The sequence below is a fragment of the Euphorbia lathyris genome, chromosome 7 (genome assembly GCF_963576675.1).
Source record: "Euphorbia lathyris chromosome 7, ddEupLath1.1, whole genome shotgun sequence".
In the NCBI taxonomy this organism is placed as follows: Eukaryota; Viridiplantae; Streptophyta; class Magnoliopsida; order Malpighiales; family Euphorbiaceae; genus Euphorbia; species Euphorbia lathyris.
In genome coordinates, this window is record NC_088916.1 from 30162172 (window position 1) to 30180752 (window position 18581).

Below are 18581 nucleotides of genomic sequence, written 5' to 3' on the forward strand. Positions count from 1 at the left end.
TTGCGAAGAGAACGAGCCTGGAAAGTGATGATCTACTTCGTGAATTGATGATTTCGCGAAGTTCTGCGAAGAGAAAAAGTCTGAAATGTATGGATCTACCTCGCGAATCGATTAGCTCGCGAAGTCTGCGAATAGATCCTCATGTTTCAGACCTTGCAGACTTCGCGAAAGCATCGATATGCGAAGTAAAATCACCTCTTCCTCTGCACATTTACATTCGCATGCTTCGCTAATTGTCATTTCGCGAAGCCAAAATCGTCCTTTTTCATAACTAACACGTTTAATTTTTTCTGTAGATGGTTGAATACGTAACATCCCTTTCTGGAAGGCGGCGTACTGGGCTACAGGAGAGATGATTTTCCTTCCTGTATAGAGATGAACTTCCCCAAGATTGACACATTCACTCCTGAAATGATTCGTTAGGAGAGGTTGTGTCAATCTCGGGGTGCACCATGGGACACGTCCATCCCATGGTGCCAATCTTCAAAGTGGACCTAACTTAATCCGGTGCCAAGATTACTCATTCGTTTCAAAATTGGTACCGGATTAGTTAGTTTCACTTTAAAATGATTGGTTAGTAGAGTTCATTGTGGCAATCTTGTTGTAAATTTTGATAATGTTATGATTTGAATGTTGTTATTGTGGCAATCTTGTTGTAAATTTGGATAATGTTATGATTTTAATGTTCGAATCCGTTGTTGTTTGCCAATTTTTGTTATATACCACTTCGCGTATTAGCTTCAAATCATATCCAGCATTCGCATATGCGAACTAAATTCATCAAGCAAAACAAACTTCAGCTTCGCAGGCTTCGCATATGCGAACTAAATTCATTAAGTAAATTAAAACATTAACTTCGCAGGCTTCGCATATGGGTGAATATGCGAAGTCAGACGGGATGGGGCGAGCTCCGCGTAAATATTGAGGGTATTTTTGGAAAGTCACACAAAATCAGTCTAGATATGTAGTAGAATTAGTAAATGAGTTTAATATGTAAATGGGCCTCCCATTTGACCCAGTTTTGTAATTTTCCCTATTTTTAAAGGAGAATGAGGTTTAAGGGAAAAAATTAAAAGTAGATAAAAAGTGAAGAGAGGGAAATTCAAACATAGGACCAATTGGATGTAGAGGTTCCTTTAATTATCACTAGAACCAACTATGCAAACTTAGTTTTATGTCATACTACATTATAAATACTAATTTTAACTATTTTGGGGGCTGCTCGGGACTGAACCACTGTTCGTCAAGGGTGTTCCGAAGGGTCGGGAGACCCTCCCCTACACCCCCTAGCTCCGCCTCTGAATGTACCCTCCAAAATGTGCAGATGACTCATCAAGGATACCCCGTTAAGTTTATTCACATAAGTGAATTAATAAAACATATATTATTGCCCTACAATTAAGGACAACATCTAGATATAATGTCTTAGGACTAGTGCATGCTCTAACAAGATGGACCAGTTAAATTGTGAAAATGGTGGATAGCTAGAAAAGGAGTTATTCCATGCCATTTGTGGCCGAGGGTGAGACCGACTGCTCCGTCCCCCACAATGTTGACGTTTAGTTCACCTAACATCTCCAAAATATACAAGTGATCCCGTTTCTTGCCACTTTTTGCATCAAACTTGTGAGTGGCATCCATAGCAAGGCCATTGGAGACAATTACGAACTTATGATAAGGATCTAATATTGAACAAGTTGATCATAAAGCTCATAGTAATCCACACTAGAACCATGTCATACATTGACAGTGAGTTGTATGGAGGAGGATAATGGACTTCCAGCATCAACGATATATTTAAGTTTCTGGAGATAGTCTTGTAAATCAAGGGTCAAGTAGAGTTGTTGATTTTCGAAGACTATGCCAAATTGATTGAGCAATATCTAGATTATTAATAATAGGAAAGAAAGATGATAAAATATAGGCTTTGAATGAATCTTTATTTAGTTAAAACAAAAAGAAAGAACTAGTGATGTGTAATGCACTCCAAAGTGATATGCTGTTTAGATGGTCCATTGATTATTACACTTTTGTGATCATCATCTTCTTCTTTGTTCTTCCCCCATAATACACAATAAAGGCCACCCACCAGCAAAACAGCCCCTCCAACACTGTCATATATATATATATATGAGATATCATTGAACTTGAAAAAAGAAGGGTTTGTAGATAGTAGATACCTTCCCCAATGTAGGGTCTCTTTCCACAAGAAAGCAGAGGAAATGGCTGTTATAATAAGAGCTAAAGGAGTGAAGCTTGATGTAAATACTGGTCCTTTCTTCTCTATTGTCCATATTTGCAACCAATAACATATTCCATTCACTGTTATTCCCTGCCCACTCATTTCATTTTCCCCTTTTCAACACACTTTTATTTACAAAAATAAACTATGTAAAACAGTGTTAATTGCATAGTTTAAAACTTTATAAATTAATATGAGTTCTGCTTTGTGAAATTTATAAACTTAACTTTGCAAATTAGCTAAACCACAAATATTGTTTCATCGAAAAATTAAATTATATATATAATTGTAAATTTCACAAAATACATAACCCTTTATTTGCAAACTTTTAAACTATAAGCATTGTTTTTGCCCACCAAACCATATGATTTATTTTTGTAGTTTTTTCTTGGTTTTATTTGATAATCACACATTGTTTTTTAATATTTTCACTAGTTTTATTACCGTGGTATTAATCTTTAGCAATAATGTTTAAATTTGCCTCCATCATTTTGTGCATATTTAATCATAAAGTATGAAAGATTAATGTTACTCTTAACAATTTTCAAACAAAGAAAATTTAAACATACTGATTTATTTTTACTTGACTCGTTATTTAATTGTCACATCGAGCCATCCAAATATTAATTATGTCTGAAGTACTTATTGTGACTAATATAGGTATAAAGATCAGTCAAAATGTCTATTTATTTTGTTACTACTATAATCATAAAAAATAGATTAAAATATTTACTATGTTATTGTTTCAAAAGAAAAAAATATTTACTATGTTATTAAAATAGTTACAAACAACGTGCTAACATATATATGAAATTGCTTCCATTTATACATAAATTTGAATAAAAAATCTGATGTGGCAATTGAATAATTGTTAAATCGGTTCCATTTTTTTTTTAAGTATGCTAAAAATTGAATGTAAAATGATACCTTATGATATCTTTACTTTCCGAAAAAACACGATAAGCTTATCTCTATACTTTATGAACAAAGATATTGAATCTCCAGGATATATAAAAGGAAAGTAATATTCCCTTCCCCACTAGTTCATATTAATATATACACTTTTCTTATATTTTAATGATGTATGAAAAGTGCGCTATAGTTAAAGAGTCTGCAATTAAGTAGCTCAGATCAGATCAGATAGTATCTATCTATAAAAGAAAACCCTGCAGTTGCAGATAAATCATTTTATAAGGAGTATTTTAAGAGTGGTGGACATGACATGCTTGCCATCTTTTTGACAACCAAAATCCGACCCATTAAATTTTCACATAATTAATTAATTGTAACTAAAAGAATTCAGATTTTAACATAAATTTTGGTTGAATCAAAATTGAAATGATGAGGAGATTATTTTTGCTATTATATATCAAAATTTGGAATGGTTTAAATCCCCTAGGTTCGAATATTATGATAAAGAGAATGAAGACATTATTTATGTTTTAAAAAGGGTGGTTGAAAAGAAAAGAATAGAAAAGAAAACATAACATACACAGTAGACGACAGCAAGAAGATGAAGATTCCATCCAAGTTTCCAAGCTGATAGATTCCTCTCCATAGAAACTGCCCCAATTGCTGATTGAATGCACGAGAACAAGCATTGTAGAGCTGTTAGTCGCAGCTTTGCTGGATATTCCTTCACTATTGGACCCTATATATATCATATGTATATCCAAGTTTTAATGCAACATAAACAAAACTTCAGGGCTCACTCTACAAAAAACAACAAAATTCAGACGAGATTGCAAATGAGGCGGGGTGGGTGAGGACTGCTTCGCCATTTAGACAGGAATCCTCATTTTCATCCCAAAATGAGCAAATTCATTTCCATTCCTTTGTTACTCATATTCTAAATAATATTTTCTTTATTGAAATTTAAACAAAAAACCTTGTACTCCTAACTTTTTTAAGATGTATGTAATACATTTTTTGCACACTACTTACTTATTTGCAACTAATTGACTATATTTTAAGTAAATTGAAGAAACCATAAGACACTTTTAAAGTTAGGATGTCAATCAAATTTTTCCAACAAATTTAAAAAACGGCTGATGTATTAAGTTTTTAAAAAAAAAAAAAAATATGTATCATATATTGATTGGTAGGGAATATTACTCCAAGAGTACCTTAAAATTACTCAGTTCTAATATTAGAAAGAACATATTTTACCCTGAAATAAGTAATAATTTTATTTTTAATATAGTGATGGGCGGACTAACATTTTAAATAAATTGAAAACACTACCAAAATACTTAAAAAAGTTCACAATCAAACATTTTTAACTAGTTAAAAATCAAATGATGTATTAAGCCTTTATAAGACATGAGTATAATTAATATATCAATCACAGTTCCATAAGTAATAGTATATATATAAAAATATATTAGTTTAAGATTCTTTTATGGTGGGGATAGGATTCGCTGGCTCCATAAGAAAGCACCACCGGAAATGGATAATTTGCGGCGCATTTGCAAGGTTATTTAATAGTAATACAGTAGTTAATAAAGAAATGAAAGGTGGGGGGAAAAAGTAAAAACCTGCAAAACAAACCAGAAAGACCATAAAGTGTTGGATGAAATCATGAGGAGTGCACCTTTGATCGATTCCCTTTTTGAGCAACAAGTTATTGAGGAAGATGATTGAACATGATGATCATACCACGTCAAGGGTGCTCCTTTCACGAAAGCAAACACTAGTGCCCCTGAAACCCCTATTGCAGATCCTAATATCTTCGCTATTCCATGCCAATGCTTGAACGAAATGCTCTCCATCCTTAATTAATAATCTTACCATTAATTACAATTAATCACCTACCTAATAAGGCTTACTTAATTTAATTTAGTTTACCTGAGTAGGACAGCCATTAAAAAAGTTATGGCAGGAATAATGTTAGTTGAAGCAGCAGCAAATGTTGCTGTTATGTTGTTCATTGCAACATAATACAGGTTTAAGCTCAATGTGAGTCTGAAATATTACTTAATTAGTTAATATTATTATGCTAAAACAAAAGAAATGCTTCAATTCCAAAACATAAGTACGTACCCAGAGAAGGAAACAAAGAAAATCTTGCAAAGTATTTTATGTGAAAGAGGAGGTGCCGTCTTTCTGCATTCATATATATATAATAAAAATCAAATTCATTTTACATATGAAATGAAAGTAATTGAAGAAAGAAAGAACCTTTCAAGGAAGAAGGCAAAAGGGGCCAAAGCAAGAGAGGCAAAAGCTTGACGATAAACAACAAAAACAAAAGGGCTCATTCCTTTAGAAATTGCAGCTTTAGAGAGCAAAGCCATTCCTGAAAATGCACACTGCATAAACATTATTGCCAAATAAGGCTTATACACATTATTTCCATTTTTAAATATACAACAACTCATCATGCTTCTCCTTCTGCTTCCACTATTTTACCTGTTCAATTTATAGACAACACCACTTGCTTGCTACAGTACTATCCCATGTATCATTTGCCACGTGTGTTTCTTTTTGTAAAGAGAAGGCCACTAACCCTGAACACAAGAAACAAGTGAGAGCTAACAAGTTCAATTCCACCAAAAGGCCACTTAACGTTAAGTCCCTATATAACTACTTTCAAATACATCATTATTATATTCTTATGAATTTGTCAACTATACAACTTCTTCTTTTTCTTAACTATACATATGATACATGTAAGATATTGTTGGTATAGACATGGACACCGATGTGATTAACGATATTTTTTTTTTAAGTGATTTACTATACCTAGCCACAAATTCCTACCTCTAGCCTCGGGAATTGACCGAACTACCCTTTGTCCAAAAATTGAAAAAAACCAAAACCTCTTAAATACCCTATACACTCTTCGATTAAATCCGGACTCGTTTGTGAACCAAATCATGGATCGTGAAAAAGCCCGTAAAAGGAAAGACAAAATAGTAAGATTTACGATTTTATTTCGTTGATTTTCGCTCTGTTTTGTGATCTGTGGGGTGTTTAAAAAATTCACCGGAATCACAGTCAGGCGTATAAACATCACGCCCGACCTGTGGTTTCGGCATGAGGGAATCACGCCCTACCAGTGGTGAGAGCGTGATAGCCACATGCCCGCACCACTGGTCGGGCGTGATGCTAGAACGCCCGAACCACTGGTCGGGCGTGATGCGCTTACGCCCGCACCACTGGTTGGGCGTAATGTTCATACGCCCGACCAGTGGGCTGGGCGTGATTCCCTTACGCCCAAGGTTTTTTTTAATAAAAATTTACATTTTTTACAATTTTATTAATTTAGTGTAATTTTATAATTTTAGTATAAATTTAGTATAATTTTAGCATAATTTTTCCAATTTTATTAATTTAGTGTAATTTTATAATTTTAGTATAAATTTAGTATAATTTTAGTATAATTTTAGCATAATTTTATAACTTTAGTATAATTTATTATAATTTTAGTATAATTACAATTATTTACAATTTTATTAATTTAGTAGTATTTTAGCATAATTTTATAACTTTAGTATAATTTACATTATTTACAATTTTATTAATTTAGTGTAATTTATAATTTATATGTTACCATTTTTTATTAACTATATGTAATTTTTTTGTAGACGGAGCGGCCTACTAGTGGTGGAAAATCCATCCCGTCATCTGCTCGTCGTCTAGATATGGACGGCGAGGATGATACACCACGCCATACGAGATTGCGTGGTATTGATATATCCGGTCGTAGGCGTAGAGGGGCTGCGACGGACCAGTTGAGGAGGGGACCGATTATGGAGCAGCCCGCTATTGATGGATCGGAGGGGGCGACAGATTTTGATGACAGAGAGCCTGATAGCGATACTATGGAGGACTACCTGGATGTGGCAGCCCAGGCAGTGCGACAGTCTGCAGTTGCACGTGATCGTGAGGTTGAGGATAGCGATGAGCAGCCGACCACAGGGAGACAACCGACCCAGCGCGTAGGAGGTCGTTTTGCGAGTACATATATTTTTTAGTATTTTAGTATAATTTTAGTAAAATTTTTGTATAATTTTAGTATTTTAGTATTTTAGTATAATTTTAGTATTTTAGTATAATTTTAGTATAATTTAGTATAATTTTAGTATAATTTTAGTATTTTAGTATAATTTTAATATATTTTAGTATATTTTAGTATTTTAGTATAATTTTAGTATAATTTTAGTATTTTAGTATAATTTTAGTATAATTTAGTATAATTTTAGTATATTAGTATAATTTTAGTATTTTAGTATAATTTTAGTATAATTTAGTATAATTTTATAATTTTCAGGGACAAGCAAACGTCCCAAAGCTAGTGAGGACGAGAGCTGGCTAGTTACTGGACCGGTGGATGGTGGCCCCGTTGATGGTTCCGTGATTCCTAGTTTTCTAGGACATGTTGCCTCACGGATGCTGGGAGGAGAGATTCGGTCGTTTCTGACATGCTACAACAGATCATCAGCATGCCGAGATTTGTGTCAGTGGTTTTCTGGTGCGTCACCCGAGGTAAGAATAATATAGTGTGTCAACATTTATTGTAATTTGTATTTTTAACTATAAACATAAAAAACATTCAATAATTGTATAAATTGTATATGTGTCATTTTACAGCTGAAGGAGATGATCGAGAAGACTGGTTTGTCTCACCTTCCACATGCCATGTTTAAGAACCTCAACACTCCGCTGTTGACTGCGTTCGTGGAGCGGTGGCAGCCCGATACGAACTCCTTCCACATGCCGTTCGGGGAGATGACTATCCAGCTGCATGATGTGTGGCAGATTCTTCGGATCCCGATCGACGGTCCGATGGTGTCCGAGTCTCTCACTACTGACGGGCTTCATGCCATGTGCATGATGATGTTTGGGGTGGATCAGGATCAGCTTCTGTTGCCGGGTCGACATTTATGGGGTGGTGGAGGTGTATGTGTTCAGGCTGTACACGGGCTTGTCATCCAGGGTAGGGATGACTCTACTCGGGCCACAGCGTGGATGTGGCTTATGCTTGGATCCACTATGTTTGTTGACAAGAGTGGAGATAGGATTAGGCCGGCCCATCTTGCTGAGGTTTACGGCGGTGTCAGCGGGGCAGCTGGACTATCATGGGGGTCTGCTACACTTGCCATGTTGTACCGGCAGCTGGGGATAGCGAGCAGAGGACACTGTTCAGGTATATACGGATGTTTGACCCTACTGCAGGCATGGATATACGAGTATTTTCCGGTGTTCCGGCCGCATAGAGGAGCTCACTTGATCCCAGCTGACCATGCCCGTGTACTGAGATGGGAGGTCGGGGTACCAGGCAAGACGACCACCCAACTAGATACCATACGCGGGAAGCTGGACCGTATGACGGCAGTAGAGGTATTTTATAAAATTTTAGAATTAATTTAAGTATTATTTATAGTATATTATTATTTTTTATTGAGCATTTTTTTTTCAGGTGACGTGGTTGCCTTATGGTCCTGTTCCCGATGATGACCGGCTTCGAGTGTCCTACGCCGGTTGGATACGGTGTAGAGACATCGTCGAGCTGTATATGCCCGATCGAGCACTGCGACAGGTCGGATATACTTAGCCTATCCCAGCTGAGCGTATTAGACCTGATAAAGCAGTACGACCAAGGAGATCTATAGTGTATAAGCTCACGCATTCCTTATTCACAGTTGAGGATACCTGGCGGAGATTGTCATCGGCTCGGGGCATTGATCGGAGGAGATGCCGACCAGTTGGATACGATCCCACTGCATGTGATCCTGCTTATATGGACTGGTATATACGATATTCGCATCCTCATCTCCTTCATGCACCACAGGCTGGACCGGTACAACATGCTCGCGCCAACAGCGAATTTGTAAGTTTATTATTATTTAATATTATTATTTAGTATTAGTTTATATGTGTTTAATTTTTAATATTTATTTATTAATTTTTTTTGCAGTGGGTTAGCTGGTTGTGGCGTGTCACCCAACTATCGGCTACCCACCGATCTGACGAGGATGCTCCACGCATTAAGAGGGAGATGGATGAGTTTATGGATGCGTGGCGTCGGGCGAGCTAAATTATTTTTGTAGAACTTCATACATTTTAACACTTTTGATATTATATTTACTCTTTTATGTTTATAAATTTTTATGTTTATTAATTTTTATTTTAATGTTTATGTTTTTAAATTTTATTTGTTAAAGGGTAATACGAGTTAAAATGCCGTAATTTTATTTCTAAACGGATAATTCGAGTTACCACAATTATGAACTCTTTTTTTGTGATTTATTCATGCGGGCATGAGGTAATCACGCCTCACCACACGGTGAGGCGTGGGACTATCACGTCCGCACCTACGGTGAGGCGTGATAGCTCCACGCCTCACCGTGTGGTGAGGCGTGATTACCTCATGCCTCACCACACGGTGAGGCCTGATTACCTCACGCCTCACCACATGGTGAGGCGTGATTACCTCACGCCCGCGTGCCGGGAGAGGTTTTCCCCCCAATTTCCCACCTCAAAGCCTGAAAGGGTACTTTCATCCTTTCACGGGGCTAGAGGTGAGAAATTGGGGCTGGAGGATATAGAAAATTTCTATATAATTATTATGTGTTTCAATTATTCACCTGCATAATCATATTTATTTAAGCAAAACTATTTTTGATTGGAAACATGAAATGTCTAATTGTCATTCTGCTTATTATAAGCGTAAATGTATACATTTTAAGTATATAAAGGGTAAAATTGTCATTTTTCACAAGTTAACATTAATGCTTCTACCTAATATATAAAAACCCAAATGTATCCGCCTAGAGAAAAATCCCCACCTAATTTTTTTTACTTGAAAAAAAAAGTATTGACCTGAGGTCACAAAGGTTCCCGGCCGAACTGCCAGGTTCCAGTTTAATCCCGGGTCACTCCGATTTGTTGAGCATTCAACAACAACCCGGAAAGACTCAGACCAGCTACCGGTCCAGTCCGAACCTGATAACATTGTTTGTAAATATATTCCATAATTGTTATCAATGAAACCCATTATTATTGAATAGTACGTAGTTCCCATAAAAGATATTTATAAATACAATTCTTCGTAGTAAATAAATTTAAAATGTATTTTATGAAATAATTCACTAATTATGACTAGAAGTCATTGTCTAGAAAAAAAAAATATCCGTGCTGAGTAAATAGAAGTTGAAAGGATGTAAAAGAAAAAGATGATCACGCAGACGCAGAAATCCTTGTATGTTGGCAAGACCACTTTCTAAGTAACACGAGTGTGATCAATTATTAATGAATAATTTTCTTGCTTTAAATGAGTATATTTTGCATATTAAGAAACACTAATTAAGTGGAGCAGAGCAGAGCAGCCAATTAACTATACTAAATGTGTTAAATTGCAAATTATAAGGTTTCATTTGGTGAAAACTGCCAATCTTTTCATCCTTTTTAAAAAGGTATAAATAAAAGCATTCTCTTTTCGATTTAGATAAGAATATCTTGAAATTTCTTATCTTTTGCCCACTTTATGTATCAACTATATTCATCTCTTTAATTTATCACATTTAGGGTGTTTCTTTTAGCTTTTTAAGGGAGTGTTTGACGTTCATTTCAAACCACATAAAATTTAATGTGAAATAAGTTTTTCGTGAAATTTAACATTTTTTTATGAAAACAACCGCTTTTTGGAGCCGTAAATAAGCTTTTCGTAAACAACCTTTTGTATTTATTTGATATTGATATTTTAATTTTTTTTTTAATTTTCACAAAACATATTTCTCTTTTAATGTTTATTTATATTTCTATAATATTATTACCTAAACAATAAGGTTTTACTACATTCAATAAATAATTATTTGTAATTTTTATTTAGTTATTTAGATTATTTTTGTTAATTTAGGTATTGCAATTTTTATTTTTATAGTTTATTTGTTGATTAATTTAAAACATGCCTCTATTAGACGTTTGGATAAGTAATTTATTAGTCTCTACATACAAAAACACTCTAATCTCTATTTGATCATAACTGGTGCTAGTACACAATCTAACCGAGAAGCTTTTTGTGTGTGAGATTGTGGAAGAAGATTGCATTAGTAGAAAGTCCTTATCTGACGCATGGTCATGATTGTTTCAACTCTCTTATTTCAATCCGGAGAAGAACGATGTGTTTTTATTGGGCAGTCCCCTCTCCATACAGGCCCTTTCAGGAGACTTGAGCAGAAAATGGATGTTCCCAGCAAGATGAGCCAAGAGCTCCTCCTTGGTGAAAGTTAGGGGCAAATCCACCAGAAAATCGCGAACAACCTTCTCCTTCGGGGACAAGGGCCTCAGCACATGACACTTGTTTTTTTTATGGGAGCGGGTTCCACGAGGATCGAAATTAGGGAAACCCATTCGGATAAAGAGCCCATTCTAAAGGCTTCCCCTCTTCATCTTCTAGAAGAAAAATCCAAAACCATTGGGGTTTGAAGTTCTTGTTGATGGAAGTCATATTCGAAACAAGGGATTTTCGATTCGCGGGTGTTGAGCAATTTCTGCAAGTGCACGGTTTCACTTGTAGTAATAAAAAGATATCGATCCCACAGGGAACGTTTTTCAACAAAAACTTATTTATGTGTAGATTAAATACGATTTAAGGTTTATAAAAATAGATAATCGTTATTTGAAATTGGTTTTGAGATTGATTGAATAAGAATTAGGTTAGAATTTTAGAAATCAACTCTGTTTTGAATATGAATTACAAAACAGAAATATTTAGTGTTTAAAATAAGAGAATAATTGTATTCGCTTGCATTAAGCAAAGAAAACAACTTTAAACTTTGTATAAATTATAAAAGTGTAATAACGTAAACTCTTTCAATTAAAGGGCTTTGAACCGCATACAATCCTCCTACGGTCGGGTTAGATTGCTACCTTAACCAAATTAATTCTCGAAGAATGAATTTGCCTAAGTGTTCAACAAAGTTTCCTTGTAAAGATATTGAATTTAACTACGTTTTAATGAAAACACCAGAATTCACTTCGGATCATTTACAGAAGTGCTACATAAAATTATATTGAATTGCATGAACTTTATTAGATGAAGTGTGAATTTGATACAAGTTTACAGAGAATAAAAAGGATGGAAGCATTCAAAAAGACATGAGAGTTTCGGGTCGTCAATCCTTTCCTCAAACCTCGTTAGAGTTTGTCAGGCTCTGGGGTCGAATCCGCTACTTAATCTTCTCGCTGAATCTTCGGAATAGAGATGGTTATTCTACTACCAAAATGTAAACTAGTTTGAACAAATCTTAATCTAAATCTAAATGCTATTGAGTTTGTAATTAATGAGTAAACAATGTGTGTACATCATATCGTTTTTACAAAATCGAACTTCTAACTCTGAATCGTTTGACTCAGAATTTCTGCATAAATTCTGTACTAAATCTTAACTCTTAATTGTCATATTTTCAACTCTGAATCAACTCTAAATTTATAGATGTTGAAGAGTCGTGTCTAGTGGACGTGTCTGCTGCAAAGAGACGTTTTTATCCACTCGAAAGGACGCGTATCTTTGAAATCGAACATGTGTAAGATGTGCTGCCTAAAAATCTGAAGTTACAGAGATAATAAAATCTCTACCGAGATTAGGGGGTAAGTTTTCAGTCTTCAGAACGGAGGAGAAGTGACTGGGCAATGCATGTCGCGACCGAGAATAGGGAATCTCGGTCACGACACAGGTGATTATTCCCGGCATCAACTTCGTTTCCCGTCTTTGTTTCGGTGCGTTTGATTTTCTTCGTCTTTGACTCTTTTCGTAGGGTTTTTCCTTCGTTTCTGACCTTTTTCGCTCCTATTTGGATTTTACCAAATATTTAGGTACCTTGCATGAAAGAAACATATTCGGATGTAAAAGTACTCTAAATAGATATAAACAGCACAAATTCGTAGTAAAACTGATGTAAATAATGATGATATTTTAGGTATATTTTGGGCTTAACAGAGGGAGATTTGGATGTCCATAGAGAATCATTGTTCGGCCTAGATGAAGGGATCCAAATATATATGGCAAAACAAATATCCATTAAGCTCTCGATGCTCACGTCCTCACAAACTTTCACTAAACCCAATAGTTCTATCCAAACATTGGGGGAGAGCTGGGCAGGTCAGATGTCGAACTCGATCAAAATATTGACAATACTCGAAGAAAGGGGAAGATGTACCCCATTTTCTAAAAATAGTTTGTAAAAATCCAAATATCCTTCAGGAGCCTTGGTTATCACTTGGTCAGGATAAGGCACTAGAAAACCCAGATGTGCGAATTCCAAGAATTGAGGAACCAATTCCGTCATAGAAATATTAGTCATAGCGGAAGGTTGTTCAGAATTTTTAGCTTTTGGAACAATGACCTTGTTCTCAGAATCAGAACCCCCTTCAGTTTGTAGCTTCTTGCGACTCATTATAAAACGAATAGAAAATTAAAAAGAAGTAGAGCTTGAAAGAGGAACTTACTTAAAAAATTAGAGCAGATGGAAGATCGGAAGTGAAGATTGAAGAGTTCTCAAAAGGCAAAAGCAGCTGAAATACATGTTCCAAGTATTGACCTCTTCTGAAAGCTGACCTAGGCTCACCTGAATTAGATCTTGGAAGGTCTAGAATTGAACTAAGTCAGTATAGGCATGTCTTACCTTTTACTCGATTAAATCTTAGAAGGTTTAGAGTTAAGATAATGAATGCAACCCTTACGGGGGAGTAATTTTAGAAGAATGTAAGGTAATTCAATCATGGGGAATTTCAAAACTGAGTTCCATAACTAAATATTTTGCCAACATCAAAATGGGGGAGTTTGTTGAAACACCTTTCCACATGATTTTGATTTGACAAAATGATTTAAGTTAATCCATGATTAAGACAATTAAATTTAAGTGCTTTGATTTAATTGTACTAATGGGTTTGTTCAATGTTAAGTATAAAAATATTTATAAGAACAGGAATCAAGTAAGACTGAAATTAGTCAGCATGATAACATAGCACGGGCTGAGTAAAGAATAACTCAGTACGAAAGAAGGAAAGTCTTCTTCAGTATCGAAGCTTACAAATGAAGCTGATCAAAGAAGCTGAGTAGAAAGCAACTCAGCATGAAAGAAAAGAAGTCTTCTTCAGAAATATATCTTGCAGAACGAAGCTCACCTTGGAAGCTGAGTAAAGAGGCAACTCAGTATCGGAAATAGCAACGCTCAAAGACAACGGCTATCAAAGTCAAGCTGTGTGTTTTTCAGGACAACACCAATGATCCGTTTGCTAAAAGACAAGATCCGACAGTGATCTGCGCTAAATCAGAAAGCTTTGGAAATATGCATGGATACCATTTCGAGACGCATGGGTCAACTGTCCGCTAGCTAAAAGACGAAACCTGTATAAGAAGACAAACCTGCGAGAAGAAGACAAGTCTGGCGCCTGCGGAATTCAGACGATAGGATTGGCCTGCAAATCTGAAGCTGGCCAGAACAATGTCGGAAGAAAGAGCCGTTTGAATCCAACGGATAATTCCGAATTCAAATGATTGTATCTTCAGATTTCATCTATAAAAGGACAAGTACACTTCTTGAATCCTAGGCCGAAATACAAGAAAAAGAGTATACACATACAAAGCACATCAAAACAAGAAAAAGATCTTACACCAAATTTCTATCTCTGTGTAAAAGCTAGTTTGATTTTGTAATCATCTAAAGTGTTCTTTGTCTGAAAAAGAATAAGTTTGTATCAATTGTAAAATTGAGAGAGTGGTGCTGAGTACTCGGTTTTAAGTACTCAGCGGTAGAGAAATCTAGGTGTTCGATTATATCAGTTAGTAGGAGTTGAGCAGACGAATAGAGGACGGTACTCTTGCATATTCAACTGCCTTGTAAACGGTTTGTGCTCTACCTTTAAAGAGCTCAGTATTGGATTGAAAAAGCCCGGAGGGATTCTGAGGACTAGACGTAGGCGGAGAGGCCGAACCAGGATAAGTCGTGCTGAGTAATTTCTAACTCTCTCTCAATATATATCTGTATGTGTTGCTTGCTATATTTACTCAGTATATAAATTGTTTAAGCCGAAACTGAGTGAATCAGAGTGCTGAGTTGGAAGCTGACCACAAAAGAGTCATTTCCCAACTTGCAAGTAAAACAGTTCTAGTCAGTATCTGACTAAAGCTGTCTTACGCCTCACTCGGCCGTGCTGACCAAAACTGAGTTGTGAAACTCAAAGAATTATATTAAGTCAGCATAATTAAAACGAAAAAGTTATATTAGTTCCTAACCCCCCCCCCCCCCTTAGAACTAATTACACGGGACCAACAAAAGCTACTAACCTAAGGCAAGGGGTTCAGGTTCTCCCCATATATTGAACCATGTAAGGATTCGAAAAAGAAGGCGGGGGGATATCATACTAAACGAATCAGACATGTGGAGCCACGGGACGATCAGATCAAGGGCTACGTGTAATAATCACTATGCCATTTTCCCTTTCACATGATACAAGATACATGACAGACATTTGTTTTCGTGTCATCTGAATATTGTTCATGACAGTATTTTAACTGAATTTCATCTGAAGGCGAAATAAAAAATGCGCTCGATTCTCAGATGACATTACGATTATAGAATCCTATCATCCATAGAAAACGCGCGTTTTCGTTAAATTTGATGCGCTCAACAGATGACACTTCTAATAAATGAATGTCATTGTATGCCGAAAATAAAAAAGCGGCAAATGAAATTTCACTTACGCGGCCATACCAAATTTTAGGCGCTCTATATCATTTGACTGAAATTTCAGCTGATATATAAACCCTCTCTCAATCCCAAACCCCAGTTTAGGTTATGCAAGCTTCATCCCTCTCATCACTCTCTATCTCCATGGTTGATTTGAACATGCAATCATTGGGTGAGCTCGAAACACTACTGGTAAGCCATATTTTCTTCGTTCCTAGATGTATTAGAGTATCATTGTTCCTTGCTCTATCTTTTCCTCATCCGATTTACTTTTGTGTATGTCGATTTCAGCAGCTGGTATAAGGATCTTGTGATTTTCAGACCTATCGTTGAAAGGTTTAGATCTCTCGCTTAGCTACACTGATTTTATTGTATTTAGATTCACTGCTGTAAAGCTTGGGTCTTTATCTTTTTTAATCTAGGGCAAGACAGTGCCTGATATTTTAGATGGTATGAACTCATCTGATTCCTTTTTATTTGAACATAATATTTGCAGGGATAGTAAGAATGCTTCAGTACATGGGAAGGCTGACTGAAGAGATTGTCAATCGGTTTATGCCTTTAGCATATGGGAAGATTTCTTTAAGTTACTGAATATATATTAATATTATGTTGGTTTGAACTGATTGGTCATGCCTTTAGAAGTGATTGTGTATGTTTGATGTACTGTTTTGGAACCTAGAACTCATTGATTTAGGGAACTAGCCTGATTTAGTATATATATTGTTATGTGGGTTTGAACTGAACGATTACATATATGTATGATATTATGGGTGATGATGAAATGATTGATATGAACTGATTGGTTAGATATAACTGATTAGGCATACTTTAAAGCTTTGAATATTCATTGTGATTGACACTACTCTTACACCTATGAGTTATACTGCTACAAGTGATTGAGTATGTGTATGTATATGTGTATGAAACATGTTTATGTTTCATGTTCTGTTGATGTTTATGTATGATGTTTTGTATGAGTATGTGTACGATTGTTCATTTGGGCATGTAGCTTATTAATCATGCATCAAGGATTAGAGGAACATTGTAAAAGGGTCATTGAGCATGTGGCTGATTAGGCATACTCTAAATATGGCTTTGAATGTTCATTATGATTGGCACTACTCTTACACCCATGCTTGTAATACTGCTACAAGTGATTGAGTATGTGTATGTGTATGTGTATGAAACATGTTTATGTTTGATGTTCTGTTGATGTTTATGTTTGATGTTCTGTATGAGTATGTGTACGATTGTTCATTTGGGCATGTAGCTTATTAATCATGCATCAAGTATTAGAGGAACATTGTAAAAGGGTCATTGAGCACGTGGCTGATTAGGCATACTCTAAATATGGCTTGTACTGATATGGCTTGCAAATGATAAGATATCACCATACTCTTTTTTATTTGAACATGACCTATGATGATAAGTAAGGATTCTGAATGCAATTCGTTTATGAAGCATGTATTAAAGGGTAAATTTAGGCTAATTGCATGTACTTATATGGCTTGCAAATGATAAAGATATATTTTGATTAGATAGATTAATATACATATACATACGAACTGAATAACAAGCTCTACATAAAGGGTTTATGTATGTGCATTGGCCATACTCTTACTATGTTCCTTTCCACTCGGTTTGATATCGTAAGAACAACATTGAACATGGTGATAAGTTTATGATGCATTCAGCACAAACAGAGTCCATTGTTTTGACAGCAACATAAACCTCATTACCAAGTTCAGAGTACCACGAGTACAACCCAAGTGGAAGGAGCATTGTAAAAGGGTCAGTTTAGTCTACTTGCACATACATACAAACTGAATAGCAAAGCTCTACATTATATTACAAAGGGGGGGATGAGTGTTGCCTTTCGGTTGTAATTGATAGTCCAAAGTTCCTTAGCTGTTTTGACTAGTGAAAGGAAATTTGGAATTGGAATGAGAACCAAATTTGGATATCACATTGCCTTTCAATTCTCCTTTCACTTAGCCAAGACAGCTCATGAGATTTGAACACCCTTCATATTCAGCACAAACAGAGTCCCTTGTAGTGACACCATCATAACCCTCATTACCAAGTTAAGAGTACAACGAGTACAACCCAAGTGGAAGGAGCAAAAGTGTCAGTTTAGGAGCATAAAGCTCTACGTTATATTACAAAAGGGGGGGGGGGATTAAAGGTCCAACTCTCCTTAACTATTTTGAGTGGAGAAAGGAAATTTCGAATTGGAATGAGAGCCACATTTGGAGCTCGCATTGCTTTTCGATCCTACTTTCCCTCACTCAAGATAGTTTAGGAGATTTGGACACCCTCATATCCACTTTGCATACGCCTCAGTCCATATCCGGGCGATCCCCTCGTACTCTTCCCTGTTGCCGCGGTATTGCTCAGTAATTGCTTCTTGCCCAGGATATGGCTTCCTGCTTGAGGATGTATACATGATACAGCCTGAAGGTTTCATATCAAAGGATACAAATAAAGTTTGCAAACTTCAGAGATCCATTTATGGACTCAAGCAAGCATCTAGAAGCTGGAACAAGCGTTTTGACGAAACCATAAAACAATTTGGTTTCGAACAAAATTGCGAAGAAGCTTGCATTTACAAGAAAGCAAGTGGGAGCTCTATAGCATTT

The 18581-nt window shown here is 35.8% G+C and overlaps 1 protein-coding gene across 2 annotated transcripts; it reads right to left on the bottom strand.

The window, feature by feature from the left end:
- Positions 1 to 1921: 1921 nt before the first annotated feature.
- On the bottom strand, positions 1922 to 5622 carry LOC136200761 (WAT1-related protein At1g43650). Of its 2 annotated transcripts, none has more exons than XM_065991192.1 (7): positions 5423 to 5622; positions 5285 to 5347; positions 5090 to 5206; positions 4836 to 5014; positions 3735 to 3893; positions 2181 to 2332; positions 1922 to 2111 (listed from the first exon to the last, which is right to left on the bottom strand). In XM_065991192.1, exons 1-7 carry the CDS (start codon positions 5620 to 5622, stop codon positions 2040 to 2042), a joined length of 942 nt encoding a protein of 313 aa, XP_065847264.1. In that variant the 3' UTR covers positions 1922 to 2039. The 2 variants fall into 2 exon arrangements, with proteins under 2 accessions (XP_065847264.1, XP_065847263.1); XM_065991191.1 differs by having other exon boundaries at positions 4780 to 5014.
- Positions 5623 to 18581: the final 12959 nt, after the last annotated feature.

Coding starts and splice junctions, on each gene's coding strand:
- LOC136200761 (XM_065991191.1), bottom strand. CDS start 5,622: ATGAGTTGTTGTATATTTAAAAATGGAAATAATGTGTATAAGCCTTAT. Junction 5,207..5,284: donor TTCTTTGTTTCCTTCTCTGG/GTACGTACTTAT, acceptor GTAATATTTCAG/ACTCACATTGAGCTTAAACC. Junction 5,015..5,089: donor TTAATGGCTGTCCTACTCAG/GTAAACTAAATT, acceptor TTATTAATTAAG/GATGGAGAGCATTTCGTTCA.